Source organism: Patagioenas fasciata, chromosome 22, assembly GCF_037038585.1.
Source record: "Patagioenas fasciata isolate bPatFas1 chromosome 22, bPatFas1.hap1, whole genome shotgun sequence".
Lineage (NCBI taxonomy): Eukaryota > Metazoa > Chordata > Aves > Columbiformes > Columbidae > Patagioenas > Patagioenas fasciata.
In genome coordinates this window covers 2,172,554-2,197,063 of record NC_092541.1, presented here as the reverse complement: position 1 = coordinate 2,197,063, position 24,510 = coordinate 2,172,554, and the positions used below count along the sequence as shown (strand labels likewise).

The 24,510-nt window shown below is 50.2% G+C and overlaps 1 protein-coding gene across 3 annotated transcripts; it reads left to right on the top strand.

Moving 5' to 3' along the window:
* The first annotated feature begins 58 nt into the window (after nucleotides 1-58).
* Nucleotides 59-24,226, top strand: CDK12 (cyclin dependent kinase 12). Of its 3 annotated transcripts, none has more exons than XM_065856409.2 (14): nucleotides 59-2,075; nucleotides 6,173-7,054; nucleotides 10,193-10,369; nucleotides 10,877-11,016; nucleotides 11,214-11,384; nucleotides 11,774-11,963; nucleotides 12,588-12,644; nucleotides 13,180-13,281; nucleotides 14,572-14,649; nucleotides 15,113-15,229; nucleotides 15,776-15,907; nucleotides 16,678-16,892; nucleotides 18,724-19,173; nucleotides 21,490-24,226. In XM_065856409.2, exons 1-14 carry the CDS (start codon nucleotides 1,024-1,026, stop codon nucleotides 22,155-22,157), a joined length of 4,431 nt encoding a protein of 1,476 aa, XP_065712481.2. In that variant the 5' UTR covers nucleotides 59-1,023; the 3' UTR covers nucleotides 22,158-24,226. The 3 variants fall into 3 exon arrangements, with proteins under 3 accessions (XP_065712481.2, XP_065712480.2, XP_071654277.1); XM_065856408.2 differs by having other exon boundaries at nucleotides 21,463-24,226; XM_071798176.1 differs by lacking the exon at nucleotides 21,490-24,226 and adding an exon at nucleotides 19,973-20,416 and having other exon boundaries at nucleotides 61-2,075.
* The last annotated feature ends 284 nt before the right edge of the window (nucleotides 24,227-24,510 follow it).

Here is a 24,510-nt window from a genome sequence, read left to right as displayed (position 1 = left end):
GCACGCGCGCGCGCAGGGGGTGGGCGGGCCGAGCGCTGCAGGCTCCGCCCCACACAGGCCCCGCCCCCTCAGGCTCCTTCAGCCGCCGAGCGGTCACCGGTGGCGCCTCAAGCTCAGCGCTGCGCGGAGCGCCGCTCCACCCGGGCGGGCCGAGACGGCGACCAGCGGACAGCCCTTGAAGCTCGGCTCGGAGGAGAGCGGCGGGACCACGGGGCCGGCAACACCGGGATCAGCTTGGCGGCGCTGAGGGGCGCCTGTCCGCCGGCGGCGCCTCCATAAAGATTTGTCGCGGGGCGTTGGGGGGCCGGGACCGGCGCTGTCCCCGCCTGGCGCCCCAATAAAGTTTCACTGAGAAGCCGGGCGAGCGCGTCATCGGGCGGCGCGCGCGCGGAGGCGGCCCCGGCTCTCGCGAGAAGAGGAGAGAGAGCGCGCGCGCGCATCCGCCCCGCAACCGGAGGTCTCGCGGGATCGGCGGGGCGGCCGCTGGGGCAGAGGGCGGTGGCGGCGGCTCTCGCGAGAAGAGAGCGGGTCTCGCGAGAATTGGAGGGTGCTCTCCCCCCCGTCCCCCCCTTTGGACGCGGAGCCGTTTCGCTTTGGGAAGTGAGCGGGGGGCGGCGGGGCCGGGCCGGGCCGGGGGGCGGCGGCCGCTGGGGCTGCTGGCTGAGGGACCCGCGCGGGGCCCGGCGCTCAGGTGCTGGGGAGCGATCGCGGGCCCAGGCCCCGCCTTCCCGGGGCGCCTCCGCGGTGGCGCTGCCCTCCGGGCCTGGGCCCCTCGGATGAGGCGGTGAGGCCGGTGCCCTTCCCCCTTCCCTCCCCGGGTCTTCCCCCGCTCCTTCCGCCTTCTCCGGCGCGCTCCCTGCCCCGTTCCCCATGTAGGAGGGGGTGCTGGCGGCAGGGAGGGCTCCGACCGGGGTGAATGGTGCGAGGAGCGGGCGCTGAGGAAGTTTGAAGTTTGGGGAGGGGGGGTTTTGGAGGAATTATTTTCCCCCCCACCTCCCCTCTCTCGAGCACAGTGGAGGAGGAATGCCAAACCCGGAGAGACATGGGGGCAAGAAGGACGGGGGCGGCGGGGGGTCCTCGCAGCACACGCCTGGCAGCGGGAGCTCCAACAGCAAGGAGAGGCACCGACCGGGCTCCCGGCACAAGCGCCACAAATCCAGGCACTCCAAGGAGTCGCCGTTGGCAGCCCAGGAGACGGCGGCACCCTTGGGCGCGGTGATCAAGCCGCTGGTGGAGTACGACGACATCAGTTCGGATTCGGATACCTTCTCGGATGATGTGGCCCTCAAGCTGGACAGGAGGGAGAACGAGGAGAGGAAAGCGGACAGGAGCGAGAGGATGCAGAAGCACCGGCACCACCAACACAAGCGTATTCGGGAACTGATGAAAAGCAAACAGGCGGAAAAGGAGAGGAAGTTAGAAAAGAGCCTGGAGGCATCCAGCAGGTCCGGGTCCACCAAGGAGAGGATATCGGGATCTTCCAAGAGACTCCTTGAAAGCGAGGAGCACCCCAAGTCACTGTCTTCAAAGAGCAGCAGCAAGGAGTCCCGGTCGGCCAAGGCGCACAAGGAGAAATCCAGGAAGGATCGGGAGCTCAAGTCCAGCCACAAAGAGCGCAGCAAAAGCCATAGGAAAAGGGACGCTCCAAAAAGTTACAAAACGATTGACAGCCCAAAGCGGAAATCCAGGAGCCCCCACAGAAAATGGTCTGACAGCCCTAAATTGGACGACAGCCCCTCAGGAGCCTCCTACATCCAGGAGTATGATCTCAGCCCTCCCCGATCTCACACCTCCAGTAATTACGACCCCTATAGGAAGAGCCCCGGCGGCTCCTCGCGCCGCCCGTCCATCAGCCCACCCTACAAGGAGCCAGCGGCCTACCAGTCCAATACGCGCTCGCCCAGCCCGTACAGCCGGCGCCAAAGGTCCATCAGCCCCTACAACCGGAGACGCTCCTCCAGCTACGAGCGAGGCAGCGGGTCGTACAGCGGGAGGTCGCCCAGCCCTTACAGCCGCCGGCGCTCCAGCAGCCCTTTTGCTGCGAAACGCTCCGTGAGCCGGAGCCCCATCACCAGGTGGGTGCTCTCTGTGTTGGCTGGGGGTGGTTGGGGTGTCTCAGAACAGGGGTTAAACCCCTTCCTCGTCTTGGTGGCCTCGCTTGGCTGCAGAGTGATATGCGTGGGATGGCTTGGGTCAAATTTGTGGCGCTTCACTTTTAAAATGGTGCTCGACGCTTTGGAAAACACCTCCCTGGCTGGCGGTTCGCAGCGTCCATGTTGGCTCTTAGCAGTGAGGCCTTGGGCTGAACCAGCTGCTGGGATTAAATTACACCCACCTCTGGAGGTGGCCAGGGCTTGGTTGTACTCTGAAGGGAGACAGGGCCGTCCAGCTCTTGCTGCGGGATCTCCTGTGCTTCCCTGGGGAAAAGTTCAGCCAGGGAGGATGTTTTCACCTATTTCTGTAAGTCTGTGTCTGTTTACTATGTGTGGAAACTCAGTCGTGCTTTTCAGGAGGGTGGCTTGTGTTGGGTGTATTTTGCTCTTTCTGAACTGACCTGTCTCCTCTCTCTCCTTGGACTAGAGGTGACCACAGGTAAACTCCATCTTTCCAGCCTAAACTATCTTTTCTTAGTACTAGAGTTTCTGGCTTCTGTTCTGAAACTGGGACATTCTGGAAAGACAAGTAGGAACCAGCTGTATTTTGGCTTAACTGTAATTTTCTCCTTTTTTTTAATTGAATCAGTAACCTTGCTACAGAAGGAAACTATTTGAAGTTAGTGCTAATTCCTTGTTTTAGTTCATTACTCATCCTCTTATATGCACAAATGCATAATCTAATGTAGATTCTTTTCTAGCTTCAGCATATGTTAAGTGAGTTTCCAGTTGTCACCATGGGTGCTGTGAAGCTTTGGTTGTAGCTCCATGGCAATTAAGATGTGACCTGGAATGTGATGGCTATAGAAACGCTGTGTGGTGTGGTCAGCAGTTCCCAAAGTACTTCTGGAATTTGGCTTTTGTTACTGGAGCTCTTCTCTTAACTTCAGGAATTGTGTCTTCCATAGTGGTCCTGAAGCAATGAAGGCTGCTGTCCTTGCTGGGAGAGGTGTAGTGGTTTTAGCACCCTGGAAGCTGTTATGTAAAATCTACCCTGCACAGTGAAATTTCCTTCAGGCTGTTTCTCCTCTGCCCTGTTTTCTCTGTGTACACCTGCGAGGCTCTGAGGAGCAGTCCTTGATGTCTTTCTCCCTTCCCTCAATCCTCCTTGCCCTATAATACATGTTATTCGCTAATACTTTTGAATAAGGATATAGTAGTAGAAAGTGTATGTATACTTCATGATATAACTGTGTGTTATGGCACCTGTTAAATGTCCGTGCTCAGCCCTAACCAGGGAGAGCCCACGTGGAAACCAGAGTGGGAAATAGAGGCATTTTTTCCCCCCAGGTTACTCCACTTCCCCAGGAGCCTGAAGTTTACTCTTTCTGTAAATAGCCTGTTGCTTCTGACTTGAGAAACCAAGCAGTTGTATTTTCCTGATGTTAATTATGGGATCAACTTTGAAGCACTTTGTGCTGCTTCCCTGAACTTATGTACCCGCGTAAGAAACTTTTTCAGGGCATCTTTGGCTCGCTGACAAAATGCTGGACCCCAAACCAAAATAGATTCCAAAGGTTACTGACTGTTTACGCTCAGCTTGTACTGATTTTTTGTTTTGAGTCTCTGACTTCAGTTGGTAACCTACTGCTCTTCTCTCTTTTCTGGGCAGATAATTACTGTGAAATATTCTTTTAAAACAGAACAAACCCCACGGATTACGCCTCCAGAAAACATCCGCCTGAAGTCATTCTAGTAAAGGGCCAGAGGGAACTTAATGCGTTTTCCATATATTAGGCAAATTGTAAGTTGTAATTCATCTGTTGGTTTTGCTTCGCAGAGCTCGCAGCCTGTACGGTGCGAGTTCAGGGTCAAACGGCCGCTCTGGAAGCCACAGGTGACGGTGGTTTTGGGGCTCACCTGGTTTTTGGGACTCACCTGTGGGGCGGGTGGGCTGAGTTTCCCCACAGCCTCACCAGATCAGCTGCGGTGGATCTGCTGCAGATGAAGCTGGAAATAGAGGCAGCTGATTCTGCACCTGAGAACTGGGGAGTGACTGCGTGGTTCCTGCACTGGGCTCCTGCAGAGGAGCAGGAAGAGCTTGGGAGAAAAGAGTCATCTCTAACTGGCACACTCAGGTGGTGGCTTAAATCCTCTAGCGGAGGTAACGCAGGCTTTTCTGGGACACCGAATTATCCCCACTGACTGGCAACGTGGGTTTTATTTTTAATGCATTCTGTGTTTTCTTTAATCTCCACGTCCCAAATACGGCGCTAGGAAAGCGAATCAATGCGCCACGCTGATTGGCGAAAATATAGAATGTTTGCATTTCAAACACATGTACAAGACAACTCGCTTTCAGTTTGGGAGGAAATGAGGATGATTTGGTCAGCAAGGAGCATAACATGTGCTTTGCCATTCCTCGTAGCAACTGTTGCAGCTGAAATGAGAAGCAGGAATTCCTGAGTCCTTTGGCTTGCAGGAGGTGGGTCGTGCTCTGTACCAAGTGCAACACGTGCTGGAGTCGCAGCCACTGTCATTCAGATCCTCACCACAGCAAAAGTTCGTCAGGCATTCATAAATAAGAAGCTTTCTGTTTGAGCAATTAGTATGGGGTGCACGGTCGTGCTCCCCAGATGCTTTGCACTTTATTCTGTTGTGGCTTGGAGCAGGTAAAACATTTTAATGTCTGAAGATGTTCTAGGAGTTCGTGTAGCAGATAATATGGAAGTATTTAGATGTGAAACTCCTTCCTCCAGCGTTACCTTTCCCTTGTTTGTGTCCGTGCGTGTCTTTGGTGGCTGTGTTCCTAATGTAGCGCTATGAAAAATAAGGTGAAATTGCACTTTTGGAGAAGTTTGCTTTATATTGGATCTGCTGAGTGCTCTTGTTGATAATTCAGTTGAATTGGAATAACTGGTGGGGGGTAATTGTGGGAGACAGGGAGCAGGAAAGCGAATATCTTAAACAATCTCTCCTGAGAGAATTGTAATGGGGAATGCCAACCCCAGAACTATTTGTGGCTGCAATAAGCTGCATCCTGCAGGATTCATTAGGAACAGTGTTGGAAGAGGAAGATAGTTGAGTGGCTTCAGATGCAACAATGTTTTTCTCCTTCTAGTTGTATATTTATTTTGCAAGTCTAAAGGTAAGGGCTGCCTACAGCCTTGGTGTTCTTTGACCACTGTTAGCACGAGGTTTGGGGTTGTACGTACGAACTCATCAGCGTCCACCACGCGTACAGTGAACCGAGCAAAATCCTGGTTCCCCCTGAAGTGCAGGGAACAGTTTGATCTCCTCGGTTGTTTTGACGTGGACACTGGAAGTACCAGCTTCCAGTTCCAGGTGATTTTCTATCGTGTTTGCACATCGGTGAGCTCGTGGTTACGGTGTGTCCCCTGATGGTGTGAGGTGTTTCCTGCCTTGCTTGTTGCTTGGATCACAACACCAATTTTCAGTGTTGTTATTTCTGTGTCTATACCCAATTTAGAGCCCATTTATTGTAGATGAAGACTGGGACCCTCTGGACATACCTCAAACAGAATTAAAACTCTTGGTTTTTTCTTTCTCCTGAATCACAATATGCAAATTGGAGTTCTGATGATAGTAGAAGAACCAGGGGGAAAATGAGCTTGAAGCGAGCTGTTTCCTGAGGCGGCATTCCCGTGAGGGCACTCATATTTTATCCCTTGTTTCCTTTAAAGTTGTACATAATTACCGTGAAAGATCCATAAACTGCCAGCTTGTCTTCTCCACTGAAGTCTCCTGTTCGGTGTGTGTACGTGTGATCTCGTCTTTACCTTGGGGCTCGTCCCATCTTTATCTTTCACTTCTGTTTTAACAGCGTGGTTGTGGCGGTGGTGCTGACATTGAGAGGCCGGCTGGTGACCTGCTGCTTTAGTCAATAAAACTCCTTTCAGTAGCTTTGGCCTCTCCTGGTGGGTGTTACAGACTCTCTGAACTTAGTTGGCGAATAATAGACTCGACTTATTTTCAAAGGGAGCTGTTGATGTTGGTGAGTAGCTCAGAGGCTGAGAGATGCTTCGTTTCATTTATCTCCTTCCCCGCTCTCTCCGCAGGAAATCTGTGAAGTCCCGGAGCCGAAGTCCTGCCTATTCAAGACACTCATCATCTCACAGTAAAAAGCAGAGGTCTGGCTCGCGCAGTCGCCATTCCAGTATATCCCCCACCAGGCTGCCGCTCAACTCCAGCCTGGGCGCCGAGCTCAGCAGGAAGAAAAAGGAACGAGCGGCGGCGGCAGCGGCTGCGGCCAAGGTGGATGGAAAGGAGGCGAAGGGCTCACCTGTTTTCCTGTCCCGGAAGGAGAACAGCTTAGCTGACCTCAAGGAGCCTGGAACGGAACCTAAAAAGGTCATCAAAACTGTTAAATCTGAAAAATCGTCTTCAGATACAGAATTAGTTAATTTACTGTATACTAATGCAGAGACTAAAGCCCCTGCAGAGACAAAACCCAAGGCAGAGGAGAACTCTGAGAGGAAACATCCTGTTCCAGTTAGAGAATCCAAACAGCCGGGAACAAAAGACTTGAAGCCTGCGGCCGTGGTAGAGGACCTCCTGTCTCCAAAAGAGCCGGACACGGCAGAGAAGGAGATTCCACCCCCGCTCCCCTCAATCAAATCACCTCCTCCGCCTCTGCCGACAACCACGCCGCCACCTCCGACTCCGCCGCTGCCGCCTTTGCCTCCGTCACCCGCTGTCCCGCCTTTGCCGCCGTCCCAGCTGCCCCCCGTTCAGGTCCCTACTTCAGCCCCAACGTCTTTGCCACCCTCTTCCCACCCAAGGACGTCTACTTTATCCTCTCAGGTGAACTCTCAGTCCTCTGTCCAAGTCGCTACAAAAACACAAGTGTCTGTGACGGCTGCTATCCCGCACCTGAAAACGTCAACGTTGCCTCCGCTTCCGCTCCCCCCTATTTTAGTTGGGGAAGATGACTTGGATAGGTAAGGTCACACCAGAGCACCCTGGTTGTGGTTAAAAGCAAAACGTTGAAATAAACAGATTTCTTTGGTTAGTTTGACAGTTGTTAGAGCGCCCTGAAGACTGTGCCGCTGGTATAAATGTTATTGCACGGCCATACCTGGGTTTGGCCCTGTCAGGTTTATGTGGAGAGTTTTGTGGTCCTGTCCAGGTAGGTTCATCTTATCTCAGTGACAGAGGTTTAGCTGCTGGTTTAACCCTGGTTAGTGAAGGTTTCACGTGGCTCTTGGTTTATATTTATTACAGTAATGAAACATGGATCTGGAATTGTCCACGCTCTGCAGCCTGTGCACAGGCTTATTTTGAAGTTACTTTTTGTTTAATTCCTCTAAAACTTGTACTTAAGTAACAGGAGAGAGTTTAACAGTTCCAACACAAGGACACAGACCGGAGCTATTTCTCTTCCTAATTCATCAAACATGCGGGCCATGCCCACATGTATGAAATGGCATTGGTTTAGCTTAAGTATTGTCTTGATTACTGAATAATTAATACAATCCTTATTGCTGAAGAAGTAGGGTTTTTTCCTACTTGATCTGCTTAACCTGTAGTTCCAAAACAACTTCTGTGTCTTCCCAACCATGGCTAAAGATGTACTGGGTACCCCATTGGTTAGTAAAACATGTTTTTTAATGAATAGTGTGGTGCACAGAAGTTATGACTTGATATAATTACCCTGTGCTTAAAGTGATCACAATATGTTACGTATTCTGATATATTTAATTGATTTCATGGTTTATCCGGGTATTGATGTACATTAGGGTAACGTCGCTGTGATCAACACAAAATTAGGCTTGTACGTGTTCGTGTCCCCCTTCCCAAGCTGTGTAATGTTCAGCAAGTATCTATTTAGTTTGATGTATCTGTGATGAGCAGCAGCCTTTAACAGTTTGCAGACTTTTCCCAACTCAAATGCCGCTCTGAGCAAGATTCTGCTGTGTGTTCCTTTATTTCCAAACACACAAATTGTGCTGCAAACACTGTATTTTTCAGTCACTCACACCTATAGCTCTTTTTGTACCACCCAGGTGTGGCTTAGTGTTGTAGAAGTGTTTTTTTATCTCTGCCACCATAAACTTAGGAGTGTGGGTGATAACACAGCTGGTTGCTAAGCTTAGGACCTGGATTTACGGTGACTTTTTCCCAATGAATGGATGGGAAATCCCGCTTTGTTCTGCTGGGTCTGGTGGCAATTGCACATGGCACTGATGGTCAGGAGCAAGTGGTACAAACCCTGCACGTGTCCGCTGTTGCACTCAGAAGTCGCGCAGCTCCTGTAGGTTCCTGGGAGCGTCTGGTCAGCTGTTCCCAGCGCTAATATCATTGAAAACGCGGACCTGACTGATCGCATTCCTGCTGGTTTAGCGGAGGGGAAGTTTCTAGGAGCCTTTGTTAGGCTGTTGGTGTTGGCACTCCTTAATTTTGATGCTCGGGCAGCTCTGAGAGGTCTTTGGCTTTCTCGCTCTGAAAGAAACGGCTGGTGAAATACCCAAATATTCTGGGGGTGACTGAAGTTACCGTAACCACCTCGTAGCGCTAGCGGTGATGTGCAAATGGATTAACTGAGCGGCTGTAGGTAACGTAGCACCGGTAACCGTGTGTCGGCGAGAACAGGGAAACTATTTGGTGAAAGGGAGAGAGGCTGGTTGAACACACACCTGTCCAGAGGAGGTGGCTTTTGTGGGTCTGAAAAAAGGCTGAATCTTCTTGTCAGGGTCAGAGGGCCCAAGCTTAGCATTTACTATTAGATATTTAAATCCTATCAGGAACAAATGAGTTGCCAATTAGAAGTGGATTAAACAGAGTCAGATCAGCAACTGCTTTTTTGGTTACTGTTTGTTCCATCTGTAAGAGCTGGATGCTGGTGTTTCCAATACTTGTATGAAAGCTGTAAAAAAGCAAAACCTCATTAATCAGCTCTGTTGAAACCAAGTCTCTTACCTCCTATGTGTGGGTACAGGCCTGGCTGTCTAGACCTCACTTAGAAGAACCTCTTTGGCGGTTTAATGTGGATTCTGCCTTGGGGAAATGACCTGGCTGGGTGTTACTCTGCGCACTAAGGATTTTCAGTTAAAGGGGGTGAAATTCAGCCCATGCAGCTCTCTCATTTCTGGGATATTTACTGTTAGTACTTTCCTCTGGAGGTCTAGGCTGGCGTGACCTGCGATTAGGTGACTTCTTAGCAGTAGGAAAAGCTTGTTCCCCCATTTTTTACAGAAGGCGACAGAGCTCGGTGCCACAATAGTGCTCTCCTTCATCTTCCTCCTTTCTTAAGTATATTTCAGCAGAGATTTTAATGCAGATTAGGCAGCGTCTAATAAAAAAATTGGGAAAATGACCTACTTCCATCAGTTCATTTATGCAGAGTTCACTTTGAAGCGTCAGCCCCAGTGATGCTGACAAACAGCAAAGCTGCTGCCCTAAAAATGAACCACGGAGGGTTGGTTGGAGCTCTTCATGGTTTTCTTTTCCTGGTGAAGTGGAGGTTTGCATGGAGAATACGTGGCTGTTCAGACCTCTGGGTTCTCCCTGCTGCGTATGTGAGAAAATAGGCTCTGCTTATGAGACTCCTGCCAGTTTAAACCGAACTGTGGGTGCCATTGGTGATTTGATATGAAAAACAAGTCAACTTTTAGTTTCTCAGTAATTTTCACAAGTTAGAGCTGCATCTCAGTCTTTGGGATGTTACAGCTGCTTATGTAGAGAGATTTAGTTCTGGGTTCATATTTCTGGTGGTCATGAATATAATTTCTTTATGATAAATGGACCATATAGAGGAAGTAAGGGGTGGAAAGCAGCTGATAACCTGAACAGGAAATTCTCCAACTACTGATTTGGGCAAATATAGCAAGTTCTCATTGCAGAGAGCTGGGTGTTTATTTGAAGACAGCATGTTCAACTCTAACGCTTTTCTCTCCTGTTGTATTATTACAAAATTTAAGGCTGCTTTGTTATTTACTTGGCTGTGCTAATTTTGGCCCGTGGGTTCCTAACTTTACATTCTCAATGTCCCACATCAAACCGCTGTTTGTTTGTTTGTTTGTCAGTCACTTTGGCTCTTAAGTCTGACTTGTGTGTTGTATTAACTTTTCGGAGTTTAGTCCAAAAGAGATTCTTCCTCCAAAACCTGTGAAGAAAGACAGAGAGCAGAGACCACGACACTTACTCACGGACCTCCCGCTCCCCCCTGAGCTCCCTGGGGGGGACCCGTCTCCTCCCGACTCCCCGGAACCAAAGGCAGCCACACCACCTCAGCAACCCTTCAAAAAGAGACCAAAGTAAGGCTGCCTTCTTTCCTATTGGCTTTTCTCTTTCTTCACACAGAGGTTGGTTTAGATTTCCAAAGCCTTAGTCTCTATATCATGAGGATGGTGCTGTTGAAAGCGCAGTCATTTTGGGAATTAAATCTATCAGCTGCTTTTCCAGCAGCCCCCCCACCATTTATTGAAGGGGGAGATCACTTAACATGCACCTATAAATCTTCAGCCAGACTTAGTTCAGTTGTATTTAAATTCTTTGGTCCCCGGGTTCGTCTTTATTGAAGGAAGTGAAATATGGAGAAAACAAGATCCTATTTCTGTTTTTTTTTCGTTATGCTATATTAGCTGTTTCCTGTGGGTTGTTTCATATTTGGACCACTAGCAGTTGAAGGCCGCTTGCCTCATCCATTTGACAGCAAACAGAGTTTTTAGGGCACAGCTTAGCAGGGTGGAAGGGGCGCTTGTTTGTGGGGTGGTGGGTGAGGAGCAGTGCTTGGGTGTCCAACAGTCTCTTCCCTCTTCCAGAATCTGTTGTCCTCGCTATGGGGAAAGGAGACAGACGGAAAGCGACTGGGGGAAGCGTTGCGTGGACAAGTTTGATATTATCGGGATTATCGGAGAAGGGACGTACGGGCAGGTGTACAAAGCCAAGGACAAGGATACAGGTGAGGATGGCTTCAGATCCTGATAACTCCCGACAGAGCAGCGTAACAGAGATGAGTAGGGTGGCAACTAAAACTGACTCTGCTGTTTCTTGGTGGGTGTTGGCTGCTCATAGCTACTTTTGGCTTCCCCCTGGAAACCCCCAGAGCTGTTTAGCAGTGATTTATGCAGAGGCTTTGACGCTGCCTTCTTCTGGCAGGTGAATTGGTAGCTCTCAAGAAGGTGCGACTGGACAACGAGAAGGAAGGTTTCCCCATCACGGCCATCCGGGAGATCAAAATCCTTCGGCAACTGATCCACCGCAGCGTCGTTAACATGAAGGAAATTGTCACGGACAAACAAGATGCACTGGATTTCAAGAAGGACAAAGGTAGCGTTTGCTGCAGGGTGTGGTTTCGATTAGCCAAAGAGGTGATGCAACTCCATTTGTTGATCCTTTAATGTAAAACTAAAAATCTAAGCTCTGGTGTAGATTTTTCTTTCTGGCATTCCTCCCTGATGCGCAGTTCAGCAAGTTTGGCAGCTGGATTTGGCCTTGAATCAAAGGAGAGATTCCAGTTAGGAGCAGTTGTCGTGCTGCTGGGGAGAGGTAGACACAGGCTTAAAAGAATGCGCTGCATTTGTTCCTGTGAAGTCAGAAAAGAGCAGGTTTAGGGGAAAAAAGCACAAAAAAGAAGTTTCAACACTTGAATCTGCTTTAATTCTTTCTTTTCCTTAGTCTCTCTTGTCTTAAATCGCTCTTTTCTTTATTACTACCAGGTGCCTTTTACCTTGTGTTTGAGTACATGGACCATGACCTAATGGGGCTGCTAGAATCCGGCTTGGTACATTTCTCAGAGGACCATATCAAGTCTTTCATGAAACAGTTAATGGAGGGTCTGGATTATTGTCACAAGAAGAATTTCCTTCATCGAGACATCAAATGCTCCAACATCTTATTGAACAACAGGTAACTTGCTCTTGGGAGCAGCGTCTCCACATCAGACCCTCTGCTCGGCCTTCTGCAGCTCCTCACACTGAACTTTCTCTCTTGTTGTCGTGAAGTAGATGGGTCTCTGTGTACACTTGGTCTCCATGGTATTTTGGCAAAAATACTGTTTATTTGAGGTGCTTGTGTGCAGAGAAACCATTGAGGGTTAAGGTAGGAGGCAGCAGTTCTCCGTGAACACTCTTCTCTGGATAGCAATGTTTGGCAGTAACGTAGTTCATCACAGAATACATAACAATTATTCATTTGCTGTTAATTCTCAAATCTTCAACTGGATACCCACAAGAAACATTGAGCCTGTGAGAATAATACTGCGCATAATTGCATCCACGTGTCTGGATACCTATCTAAACACTTTCTCTGGGACATTGGCCTGTTGGGACGGGTTTGTGATAGAGACAGGACTGAATTATTGCCTTCTTGTTTGTTTCTTAGAAACGTTAAATAAGGTTCTAAAAACTAAGACTGGCATATCCAAAAGTAATTACTGCAAACATAGTTTTGATGGCATTTCCTCACCTCTTAGTGCTCGCAGTGTGTGATCCCAGCCGGGATTAAAAACAAGGACTGTTTTTTGTCTTTCAGTGGGCAAATCAAGCTTGCAGATTTTGGACTCGCCCGACTCTACAGCTCAGAGGAGAGGTGAGGCACATGGGCTGGGGACGCAGCCCACGCGGGGGGGTGAGCCACTTGCTGCTTAATATCCACATAAGTCCCTTCTCTTGGAAGTCTTGGCATTGCCTGAGAAATAATTTCCAGTGTAAGTGATATGAGGCAGCTCCAGCTGTAGGAAAAATATCCTCATGGCTGGTATTACTAGCTTTTAATTAGGCAAACCAGCTAATAAGGAACTGAAGCACCTCTGCTTGCCACGGGCCACGTTTTGCCCTGAGATCAGTCACTAGTCGGTCATTGCAGCCTGCTGCTGTCATTTGTAGGTCAGGATTCTTTGGTCTTGCTACCTACAACTTACTGGCTTGTACACACAAGCAGATTTGTAATATCTGTGGTATCTCAGCAGCTTTATTTACATCAGGCAGGTGCTGTGGAAGTCCGGGCTCTCCAAAGCCCACTGCTTCTACTTATGTGCATAACTGCAGTTTGGAAGTCGAGATTACAGGTTGTAAAGGGTTTTGTGGTCCTTGTCCTCAGTTTATATCTGTATTTTGCATTGCAGCCGTCCATACACAAATAAAGTCATTACATTATGGTATCGACCTCCAGAGTTGCTGCTAGGCGAGGAGCGTTACACGCCGGCCATAGATGTGTGGAGCTGTGGGTAAGTGTCTCTTTTTGACCCCTTTGGGCTGTGAACATCAGCACGTGAGCACAAGAGTCGTGCTGGAATGTGGCCTTGGGTTTGTACTCGTTTCTGAAACTGCGTCTGTTCCATCGAGGCAGAGTGGAATGCTTCCAAATTCCATGCTTGGAGGAAATAGGTGTGTGTCACCCACCTGAAACTATACTGTTTAGTAAAAAGTCCTAGAATTAGACTTATTTTTTTGTATTGACATATGAGAGCGTAAAGTATTCTCACTATTTAAAAACTAAACCAACCAACCTTCAATAACAATGTATCACTGAGATCAGAAGGGGTGACAAACTTAGTGCTGGTCATGGTTTTAATGACCTGATAGAGAGTTGGTCTGTAACCTCTTCAAATTGCTGTCCTTGTCACCTCATTTTTTCAGCTAAATCTAGAGAATGTTTTAAATCAGAGATTTCAGGTTCCTGTTAGTGTAGGGGGCCCTGTGAACAGGAGGAGTCTGGGCAGTTCAGCCACAAAGATGGGAACTTTTCCAAGCGATTCAGAGCAGAATCTCAAGGATTCAGTGTTTGGAAATGGGAGCAGATTTCCCAAAACACCTGTTTCCCGTTGTGATAGTCACAGGTAAACTTTCAGCAGAGCTTAGTATGCAAGCACCAAAGGTTTTGACGAGTCAGACCCTGCTAATTACTTCTGGAAACTCCGGCTGTGGGGTCCAGTTGCTGTTCAGCGTCCTGTTCCAAGTGAGGAGCCCAGTTCAGCAGACAGGTGCCTGTATCACCCCACAGTTATTTTTGGCACCGATTGCCATTCCCATCAGAGCGCTTTGGGGAGATGTTAAGGCCTGAATGAGTCAGAGCTGTCTGTTCCCTCCCAGCTGTATAAACGTTGGGTGCGCATACAAGGCGATGTCCTGGCTGTAACAAGCAGTAACCCGCAGGATAATTTGGGCCAGCAGATATCCCAGTAAAGCTGAAAAGATAAATTGGCTGAATGTGGAGGAAAATGAGAAGCCTGGCTACCTTTTATTTATTGTCATTCTATTGACACATCCTCCCTTCCCCGCAAAGAGTTAAAGCGTGAAGCCTGTGACACGTTAACCAGCCGACTAGTGAGCGTTATTTCCCAGCTGCGTAGGATTGGTGACTCTGTACACATAGGTTAGTTTGTCAGTTCTCAACTACAAGCCCTGATGCAAATAACTCTCCTCAGGCAAAGCTGCTTCTGAACAGAAACGCTGCGGTGTTCAAACAGTTGTCCCAAGGGTTTGCTGTCGTGACCTCTTGCTTTTCCTCTTTCCAGCTGTATCCTCGGGGAACTGTTTACAAAGAAGCCTATTTTTCAAGCCAATCTGGAACTGGCTCAGCTTGAATTAATCAGGTAAAGCATTGCACATGCATGCCTATGAGAAGAGGTGCTGCAGAAACTGCTCGTGCACACAGTCTGTGTGTTAGGAGAGCCCTCTTTCTCTAATCTGCCTGCAAAACAGGACCAGGGAATGACTGGAACTGCAAATACGAATAGTTAGGTGTTTAGGTGTCCATACCTACTACGAAATCTGTGGCTGGACATGTATGCACCCTCAAGTAAACGCTGTTGTTAGCTGAGTGCAAAAATCATGAACCTAAATTGTGTCTCACACTGAAAATTAATCATATTGGATGGTTTACAAGCTCAAAGTAAAGCATTTTTCCTCCTTTTTAACCTGGGTGTTATCTAATCTTTGAAGTGTGCTCAGACCTAGGTTATTGCTACAGAAAGTTGCTTCGAAAGGAAGCGTTTTCACTGGGGTTGGTGACTCTGTGCTTCTCCTGCTGACCATTCTCTGCTTTCCTGTCCTCAGCCGGCTCTGCGGGAGCCCCTGTCCAGCGGTGTGGCCGGACGTCATCAAGTTGCCCTATTTCAACACTATGAAACCGAAGAAGCAATACCGAAGGCGCCTGCGTGAGGAATTCTCCTTGTGAGTTTCGTTGTCTTGGGGGTTATGGCCCTTGTGTTGTGTCGTGCGATTCACCTGCCATCCTTTGGCTCCAGTGTGCCCAACAGGACCAAGCAGCGCTTCTCCCACCTGGGGAAGGCTAGAGGGGGTCTCTGTCCCCTTTTTCAATATCTGATCTGCCAAGGGTGCCTTCTGGAGGGGCTCTCTGCCTCTGCACACTTGACACGTGTGTGTGTCTATGTCCTCTACAGCTGGAAGGCACGCTTGGCAGAGCAACATTCTCATGGTGCCGAGGTTGTCTGACCCCAGAGATGTGCTCTCTGCGGGGAGACTGTCATCGTGTGATAATCTTGCGGGATTTGTAGCAGAAGTGCTCTTTGTAAATGGCAAAAATCAAACTGAAATCACAGCTGATGCTGGTTCTGATGTCTTTGAGCCACCGCACCACTCAGTAATCAATTCTGACAGCGTGGGTTTCTCTCAGGCCTGGGGTGTCTTTTGGAAAGCGAATTCTCCCCCCCGTTCAGAATGGCCCTGCAGCTCAGTGCTGTTTTTGACTCTTTGCAGCATTCCTTTGTCTGCCCTCGACCTGCTGGACCACATGCTGACGCTGGACCCCGGCAAGCGCTGCACGGCGGAGCAGGCGCTGCAGAGCGACTTCCTTAGGGACGTTGACCTCAGCAAAATGGCACCTCCAGAGTAAGTTCCAGCGGCATCCCCCGCCACAGCGAGCTCTGCTAACGAGCTTTGGGAAGGAGCCACTGGCTTGGCCGTGGCTTTTTTTCTTTTCAGTCAGAATTAAGTTGTTATTTCTGGGTTCTTTTCTCAACCCTGCCCTTGCATTTTGTCATACGGCTGAGCAAATAGCAATCCCTATGCTGTTTTCTACTACCTGATAACAGGCTGGTTTTATAAAGCTTGGTTTAACGTTTGTGAAGTGCTCTAAAACTCTCTGGATATGCGAGAGTAACACGGTCTCTGTGCATGGAGGCCTGGCCAGGCCTCATTTATGCTGCTTGTTAATTGACTAGAAGAGCGGCCATTAGCAGTGTGACACTGCAGCTCTTTTCTCCTGTTCCAATCAAGCAGGTTACAAAACTCTGCTCTAGTTCCTTTGGGTGCAAGTGCAGCAGTGGCTTTTGAGAATCCTGTTTCCTTCAGATAACTGCTGAAGGCAGCTGCTTTCTTCGAGCCGCCAGGCTCTCAAAGCTTGGCGGGCTTGCGGTGGCTGGGGCTTGTCTGCCTTGCAGCTGACCCAGTCCGTTTAGGGCCTAGATCCCAGTGCAAATTAAATGATTCATCTGATTGCGCTGCCTTTACCAGTTCTAGGGCTTGCCCCTTCCTGGTTTAATAATACGGTTGCGGTCAGAGGAACATACGCTTCTTTTATGGCGCTTTCTGTGTTTTTTTGAGGAATAAATGAGTTTCCTTACTGTGTTTCTTACCTGTGAAGTGTTGTTCTCTTCCAGCCTCCCGCACTGGCAGGATTGCCACGAGCTGTGGAGCAAGAAACGCCGGCGGCAGCGGCAAAGCGGGATCGCAGTGGAGGAGCCACCGTTATCAAAAGTTTCTCGGAAAGAAACTACCTCTGTTACGAGCACAGACACTGTCAAAAACAACAGCAGTCCTGTGCCCCCACAGCCTGCCCAGCTCAAAGCGGAGCCTGGCGCTGGAGATGCAGTAGGTCAGTGTCTGCTCTGCCCTGGGAAAGGCTCCTCCTGATCTCTCACCTCCCTGCTCTGGGTGCGGGTTGTGTCTGGTTCTTTCAGCTCTATTTCTACAGAAAGAGCATTCCGGAGTCTTCCTATCCTGGTTTTTATTTTTCTGGCTACAGAGCATCCTCAGGAGTCACTCGCTGGTGACCTGACTGTGAATTTGTTCTGCGAGTCACATTATTGGTTCTGAAGCACAATTTCACAGAATAATGAAAGGAATCATAGAGTCACTTAGACCAGCAAAGTAGCAGAACATAGGCTGGAAGGTGTAGCTGTGTAAAGGGTATGAACATGAGCTGAAATTTCATCTTGTCGATCAAATTATATGAAGAGTAGTCATGGGATGTAACAGACTAGAGACTGGTGGGCAAAAGTGTATAGCACATTGCAGAAAAGGTCACTTGGTCATAAAGACCTGCAGGACCAGGACTCGCGCGCTGCTTCCAAAACTGTGACCAGCTCTCCAGTGTCCAGAAAATAGTTGGAGGGGGAGGTATTTTGGATACAAAGCCTTGTAAAAACCCAGATATGGGCTAAAGCTTCCTTTGTGTCACGTGTTGTGCTGACAAGTAACGGGGAAGACAGTTCTTGCTCTGGGGAATGCACAATCCATGTGTTCAATGAAACATGGCAGATGGACAAAAGGTGGTGGTTGGATTAACAAACAGCTGAGGAAAGCAAGCGTCACGTTCTTAGTTGCCTACCAGCAAGAGGAGCTTAATTGTAAGCTTCCATAACCAAACCTTTGCACCCTTCTTCCCAAGAAGTTTGACTTGTGGAGTCAGTGTCAGCGTGCAGGGACATTCTTGTCCCTTGTCCCTCGGGAGGCTCCGCTCCAGCGCAGCGCAGAGGGAGGCGATGCCGTTTCAGGGCTGTATTTTAGACTAACCTGGATACTTGCAGGTCAGGACAGAGTCCTCTGTGATCCCAGCCCAACTTTAAGCGAGGAATTGCCTTCTGCTTGACCCAATTTCTTCCACTGTGTCAGCAGAACACACCCTGCCCTCGTCCCAAACAGCAGCTCAGCTCCATCCCGGGAAACCTGCGTTCCAGTGCAGTGATTTTGATCTGCGGAGCGATGCAGAGACCGTGGGAGGGGCTGAGCTGCTGGCAGACTCGCTGCTCGGGTTGCTGGGATGGGGGCTGAGCGTTCCCATCCTCATCACAATGTCCTTGGACTTGCTGCTGTAACTGCTGGGGTCCTTGGCCACTGGTCTGATTCTTGGGGTGCCCTTGGTTAGCTAATGGAGGAACAGGGAGGTTTATCATAGGATCATTTTGGTTGGAGGAGACCCCCAAGATCGAATCCAACCGTTCCCCCAGCCCTGGCACTGCCCCATGTCCTGAGAACCTCGTGTCCGTCTGTCCAACCCTCCAGGGATGGTGACTCCAGCACTGCCCTGGGCAGCCTGTTCCAATGCCCCACAGCCCTTTGGGGGAGAAATTGTTCCCCAGATCCAACCTCAACCTCCCTGAGCTGATTTTACATGTGTGCAGTTGTGGGTTTGAGGGGCAGCGAGCAGCTTTGCTCCGGTTAGCGGCAGCGAGTGCAGTGTGTGCGCGGTGCCACGGGGTGCTGCTGCAGCGCCGCTCAGCCCATCGCGGGCTGGAGAGGGCAAGCTGACCATGGAAATCCAAGCAAACTATCCTGGAATCCTCCTCCTGGAGCCTCCGTGCCTTCCCCCAGCCTGGGGACACAGAGGAAAAGCTTTCATTGGTATGTACGGTGTCACGATAACAAACTGATGCGATGTAGCTTTGTCTAACCTTCCTGTGATGCTCTTTTTATCTTTTCTCCAGGCCTTGGAGAAATCACCCAGCAGCTAAATCAGAGCGAACTGGCTGTTTTACTGAACTTGCTGCAGAGCCAGACCGATCTGAGCGTCACGCAGATGGCCCAGCTGCTGAACGTGCACTCTAACCCCGAGATGCAGCAGCAGCTGGAGGCTCTCAACCAGTCCATCACGGCGCTGACCGAAGCCACCGCGCAGCAGCACGAGGCTCCGCCGGCGGCCCCCGCGGAGGAAGCCATAGAAGAGCCGCCCGCCGAGGCGCAGCTACCGGAGGAGCAGGCGACTCCAGACTCGGCCGGCGCTCAGGGAGACATGCAGAACGTGCTGGCCGTTCTGCTGAGCCAGCTGATGAAGAGCCAGGAACCCGTCCTGACGCTGGACGAAAGCAACGGGGAGAAGAGCAGCGAGCAGCGGGGGCCGAGGAAAACCCCGACGGTGCACCCGGAGGAAAGCGCAGGTAAATAAACACGACCTTTGTGCAGCCACGCATTTGTTGGAGCGATTCAATTATTCCGTGTGAACGGCTCTAGTGTCACTGCAGCCAGGAGGGACCCAGGCGTTGAAATGTTGTGGAGGGGGGGGAGGAAGGTGCTGGAGCGCGGTCAGATCTCAGATTTCAAGGCTGAGAAAGACACTGACGCGCTCCCTGCGGTAAGTGCTGGGCTGCCCAGGAGGTTTTAACAGCAGCAAAAAGCCCAAACACAAAAATACTGCTCTGCTTCACATCTCCAAAGCATCTAAAATTAGTGCTCCACTGTGAACATGTCAGTGAAGATTAAAGGGTTTATTTCTTCACAAAAATGGAAACTTGAAGGGTCAGTTCTTCTCTAATACCCCCAGCAATCAGCTCACACATTGAGGCCTTTTTTACACAGGACGCTGGATCTCTGCAGATTTTCCCATCTTATTTTGTCCCAACTCTTTTTCCTGCCCTCTCAAACAAAAAGAAAGTGCAGGGATGATTTTAAAGACAGTGAGACATGAGATACTGGAGAGTGCTGAAGGGAGGGACGGTGACAGTTGTGCACATGAAATAATCCCGTGCGCCTGGCTTCGCTGTGCCTGGTCATACGTAGGGTTGACTTCACGGGTCCTGAAATTCAGTGCTTTGGAAGCTGAGCCCAAAGGGCTGGTTCTTGTAGAGCAAGTCAGGCGTTGCACCCGTGAACTCATGGATTTCCTCTGCAAAGGTGAGTGTAAATGTCTCCAGCTCTTTTGTTTCTGTTGATTTCTTTTCTTTTCTTTGAATTTATTAGCGACAGCCTGTGACGACCTCACCAAATTCTAGAAGCGCCTCCTGAGTTTGTCTCAGACTCTCCGGGGAGCCTCTTTTGGCCCGATACCCAACTCCTCTGCAATGTAGCTGAACGTGCCGTGTTCTCGTGCCTTCAACACACCCGCCCACCACGAGCCACTTGTGATCGTGCTTTTATTTTATTTTTATTTTTATTTTTGCCCTAGTACTGGAAGATAACTAGGTTATTGTAGAGCAGATTCAATTAATTAACATTGTTCTCTGTTTATTTGAAATGATATATGCTGTCCCCAAATCAGCTTGGCTTTAAAGATTACCTGAAGATTTGTTTTTTTTTTCTGGATTTAAATACAATCTAGTTTTCAAGTTGGACTGACGGATACGGGTGGAGGGGTGGTCCTGGAAGACTACTGGTTTTCACAATAAAGTTTGACCTTTTTAATAACCAGTTTTGCACATGATTTGAGGATCTGATTGCGACGAGGTGTTCGTCAGCGCCAGTAATGACTTTAATGATGGCGTAGCCGGTCCCGTTGTGGGTGAGGAGGAGGCAGCTCAGGTGTGTTGCTCTGCAGGAGTCAGGATGGGTTTTGTGGGTGCGATCGGCACGTGAGGCAGCGGGAGCAGGTTTGGGTCCCTCAGGAACCTGCGGCCTCCCCATTGTCACCTCCAGCGCTGTCGCTGTCACCTCCAGCCGTGGTGGGGGGGACAGAGCTCTGCTCTCACCCTTCCCACTGCATAACCAGGCTGCTTTGTCCCCCCTGCTGCCCCCAAACCAAAAATACCCATGAGCAGGAGCGTGGGGGGGTGTTGAGGCTGCATTCTTGCTAGGAGGGTTCCTTCTGAAGCAGAACGTGGTCACTTCAGGTCTGATTTTTGGGGGGATTTGGGAAAAAGGGAGGGGGGGCAAAATGATTTTGTTCTTATGCTCCAGGACAGTGTACATTGCGTGCAAAATATTTGTGGATTGAGGTTGTTTTGGACTGTACACTGGGAATTCACTTGTCAAAAGGTCATAGAGCAGGGCTGGCTGTGGTTGAGAAGCGGAGGGGACATGAGGGGGTGTCACCCGCTCCCTTCGGTGTCACGGCCGCAGTTGGGTGCGTTTTGGGGAGGGTTTGGGGTTTTTCTAAAGCGATCCATCCATACACAGCCACTGGGTTGTGTGGAGCCGGGTACGGAGCAGTGGGGACGGGGAGACGTTGCTTTTGGGGACACATGTGGCTCCACATCTGTCTCCCACTCAGCATCCCCCTTTGATCCCGGAGCAGGAATTCCCTCCGCGCTGTGTTGGGACAGCTGGGGGACGGGGGGAAAATGTTAATTAACATGTGCATTGATGTCACTTTTAAACCTCTCCAACGCATCCTAGAGAGCGGACTGGGCAGGCTGTTTTCGTGTGGGTTTTGTCGCTGTTTTTCATATAAATGCATTGCTATCTGCTCGCGGGATGTTTTAAGACGGTCTTTAAAAGAAGTAACCCTTCCACAGCGTGTCCTCCTCGCATTGTCCCACCAGAGAAGAGACCCCCCGAGCCCCCGGGACCTCCGCCGCCGGCTCCGCTGTCCGAAGGCGACTTGTCCAGCGCGGCGCCGGAGCTGCCCCCGGCCGTCACCGCCGCCTTGCTCCAGCTCTTTTCTCAGCAAGAAGCGGATCCGCTCGCCCAGGAGCACCAAACCTCCTCCCGACCCTCGGATTACGGCCGCTCCCGCCCCTCCAGGACTTACAGCACCGAGAGCTCCGAGGGGGGATTCGCCGCCGAGGAGCTGAATTTGGGTCAGACGCTGCTCGAACCCTCTGGCCAAGCTCTAGGGAAGGGCAGGACCTTCTTGGGCTCCGTGAGCCACCTCGGTGAGACCAGCAGTTACCAGGGCACGGGATCAGTCCAGTTTCCAGGGGACCAGGACCTGCGCTTCGCCAGAGTCCCCGTCCACTCGGTCGGCCAATCCTTCCCGAAAACCGAGGGGAGCGGCGGCAGCAACAACAACAACAACGCGCTGGTGCATCCGGAGGCCAAAATTCAGACTTACGGTGAACTGGGAGCGGGAGGCGCCGGTTCCAGTGGGGCAGGGACCGGGCACAACTGGGGCGCCCCCACCCAGGCGGCTTCTTCGTATGGGAAGACGTTCCGAGGGCCCGGCCGGGCGCCCCCGCGGGGGGGACGGGGCAGGGGGGTCCCCTATTGAGCCGCTTTAGCGACATGACTTAATTCTTTTTGGCCAGAGCGAGGTCTCATCTGCATTTCAGCCGCTGCAAAGCCCCCCCTTCTTATTCCTCGCTCTGCTCCCGGCGAGCACCCCTGGATTTACCCCACTCGGGGCGTCTCGCTGGGTTTAAACCTCTTGCGCTTGATTAGCGACAAATTAAAGAGAAATAGAATCAACCCACCGCTATCGGTGGGGGGATTTCTGCCCTGAGCCGGGGGGAATTGCTTAAGGAATGAAACAAACCCAAGCAAGAATACATATATATATATTTCACAAGGTGGGCGCTGGTGCTTCTGGGTGTTCAGGGAGGGCTGGGGAGAGTCTCTTCCCAAAGCAATTTGTTGTTTAGTTGTTTTTCCTCAATCCCCTTTAAGAAATTCAATACAATATGGGGATATATTGATGCCTGGATGGGGCGTCCTGGCTCTGAGCCCCAAGATGGACTCGATTTACCCAAAATCGCTTCTTTCCATAAAGCATCAGCTTTGCCTGCTGTTTGTCCTGCCCTGGCAGCTCTGGGTCCTTTTTGGTGAAAAACTCATCGAATTGGCTTTTCTGGAGGGTCTCTGGGTTCCCCACAACTTTGCGGTGAGAATCATCTTTTATTGGGAATCATCTTTAATTTGGGAAAACAAACCCAGTTTTGGTGGGGAAGTGCCACCAGGTAGGAGCATCTTTGTCCCCGATGTCCCCTCGGAGGCGTCACCAGGTGTTAATGCATCATTTCTATAAGCATATCTATATTTTTGTTGTTGTCAAGGAAGTATTTAGGCTTCATTTCCTCCTCCCGCAGAACATTGCGATGTTGTCCGTTTCGATGAGGCTTAAAAAGAGATGAATAAAGCAAAGGTACATATTTATGAGCTTTTTCTGTTGTTGTTCCGAGTAGGACTTTCCTATGGAAAACAGACGGTTCTTTTCATTTTAGAGACGACCGTTGTGGAGTGGTAAACGGGTGGGAGTCGGGGGGCCCAGAGACCTTCTTGTTACTAACGGGCTTTGATTTCTTTGTAGACAGAGAGAGAAATGTAAAGGAAAATAAACCCACAAGAATAAATAGGCACCCGGATAGGTGATGCTTCTCTAACTGGGGAAACCTGCCTTACCCAGCCGGACCCGCAGCTCTGCCGCGGGGGAACGAGGGGAGAGATAAGAAATACATATATATGTATATTTTATATATATATATATATATATATAATGTGGTGCTGGTGATGTGCGAGCGTTGAGTCAGCACCGAGGGGCGGCACCGTTTGCAAATTCCAAGTGTAAATTTCTTGGGTTTGGTTTGATTTTAAATTATCACCAATTCACACTTGATGTGCATTACAGTTCAGTAGGACACCGAGTGCAGTCAATGAACCCATTGTCTCCCAGGGGGGGTGATTTTGATACCTTTGCTCTCCCCCCCGGGGCTGTTTCTCCATCATTTAGTGCTGAGGACCCCATTGGGGGGGCTCCTGTCTGTCTGTCCCCCCTCATGCATAGGACAGAGGGCCCCAACTTCTGTCCTTGCTCTGGGGCGGCACCTGCGGGGTCCCCATTGTCACTGTCACCGTCTCCCCCTCCCAGCCCGGTGCCACCCCAGGGAGCTTTGGGCAGCAACCAGTTGCTCCATCTCCATCTTAACTGGTCCCAGTAAGAGGCTTCAATCTCAAAGCGAACACACAGGGGTCCCCCACCGCCTCTTTATATTTGATTTTTCAAAGGGTTTCTACACAAAGAACACAAAGGGGGAAACCTGATGGTGTTAAGGGATTTAAAATGTGGTTCAGGTTGCGGCTCCCCCTCCTTCCCCCCCGGTTTGGGGTTCGGTGCCCACGTCGCCCGTTACCCAGCAGAGAAGCGGCCGCTCGGCCCCACCATGAACTCCCCCCCGGTTCCCTTTTCAGGCTGAACGCGCCTTTTTTTTGTTGTTTTTTCCGTTCGGTTGTACCTTTGTCTCTGTACAGATATTTTGTAATATATTAAATTTGTTTCTTTTCAGTTTATAAAAATGGGAAAAAAAAAGCGGAGATTGGAAAATTAAACTATTTCCTGTTACTGTACGGCCTTTCGCTCCGTTGCGCTGAGTTATTGCGCCGCTCGCCGTCGCCTTTACCAATTAACACGGTAACTGCGTTTTCCTTTAAATAACCTTTTATTTCCCCTCGTCCTGCCCTCTCTGGTGCTGGCAAATGAGCTCAGGCACCAACGCCGGGTTTGGCATCGCCAGCCCCGCGCCGTGCGAGGCCGCAGCCCCTAAATTCATCTCTAATTGCAGAGATTGCCCCATGAGCTCTGGAGGGGACAGATTCATTGTGGCCACCCCCTTGCTTGGTTTTAGTGACCC

Excerpts from the sequence above, each read along its gene's own strand:
- CDK12 (XM_065856408.2), top strand. The coding sequence starts at position 1,024 with ATGCCAAACCCGGAGAGACATGGGGGCAAGAAGGACGGGGGCGGCGGG. Across the intron at positions 2,076-6,172 it reads AGCCGGAGCCCCATCACCAG|GAAATCTGTGAAGTCCCGGA; the intron begins GTGGGTGCTCTC and ends CTCTCTCCGCAG. Across the intron at positions 11,385-11,773 it reads GGATTTCAAGAAGGACAAAG|GTGCCTTTTACCTTGTGTTT; the intron begins GTAGCGTTTGCT and ends TATTACTACCAG.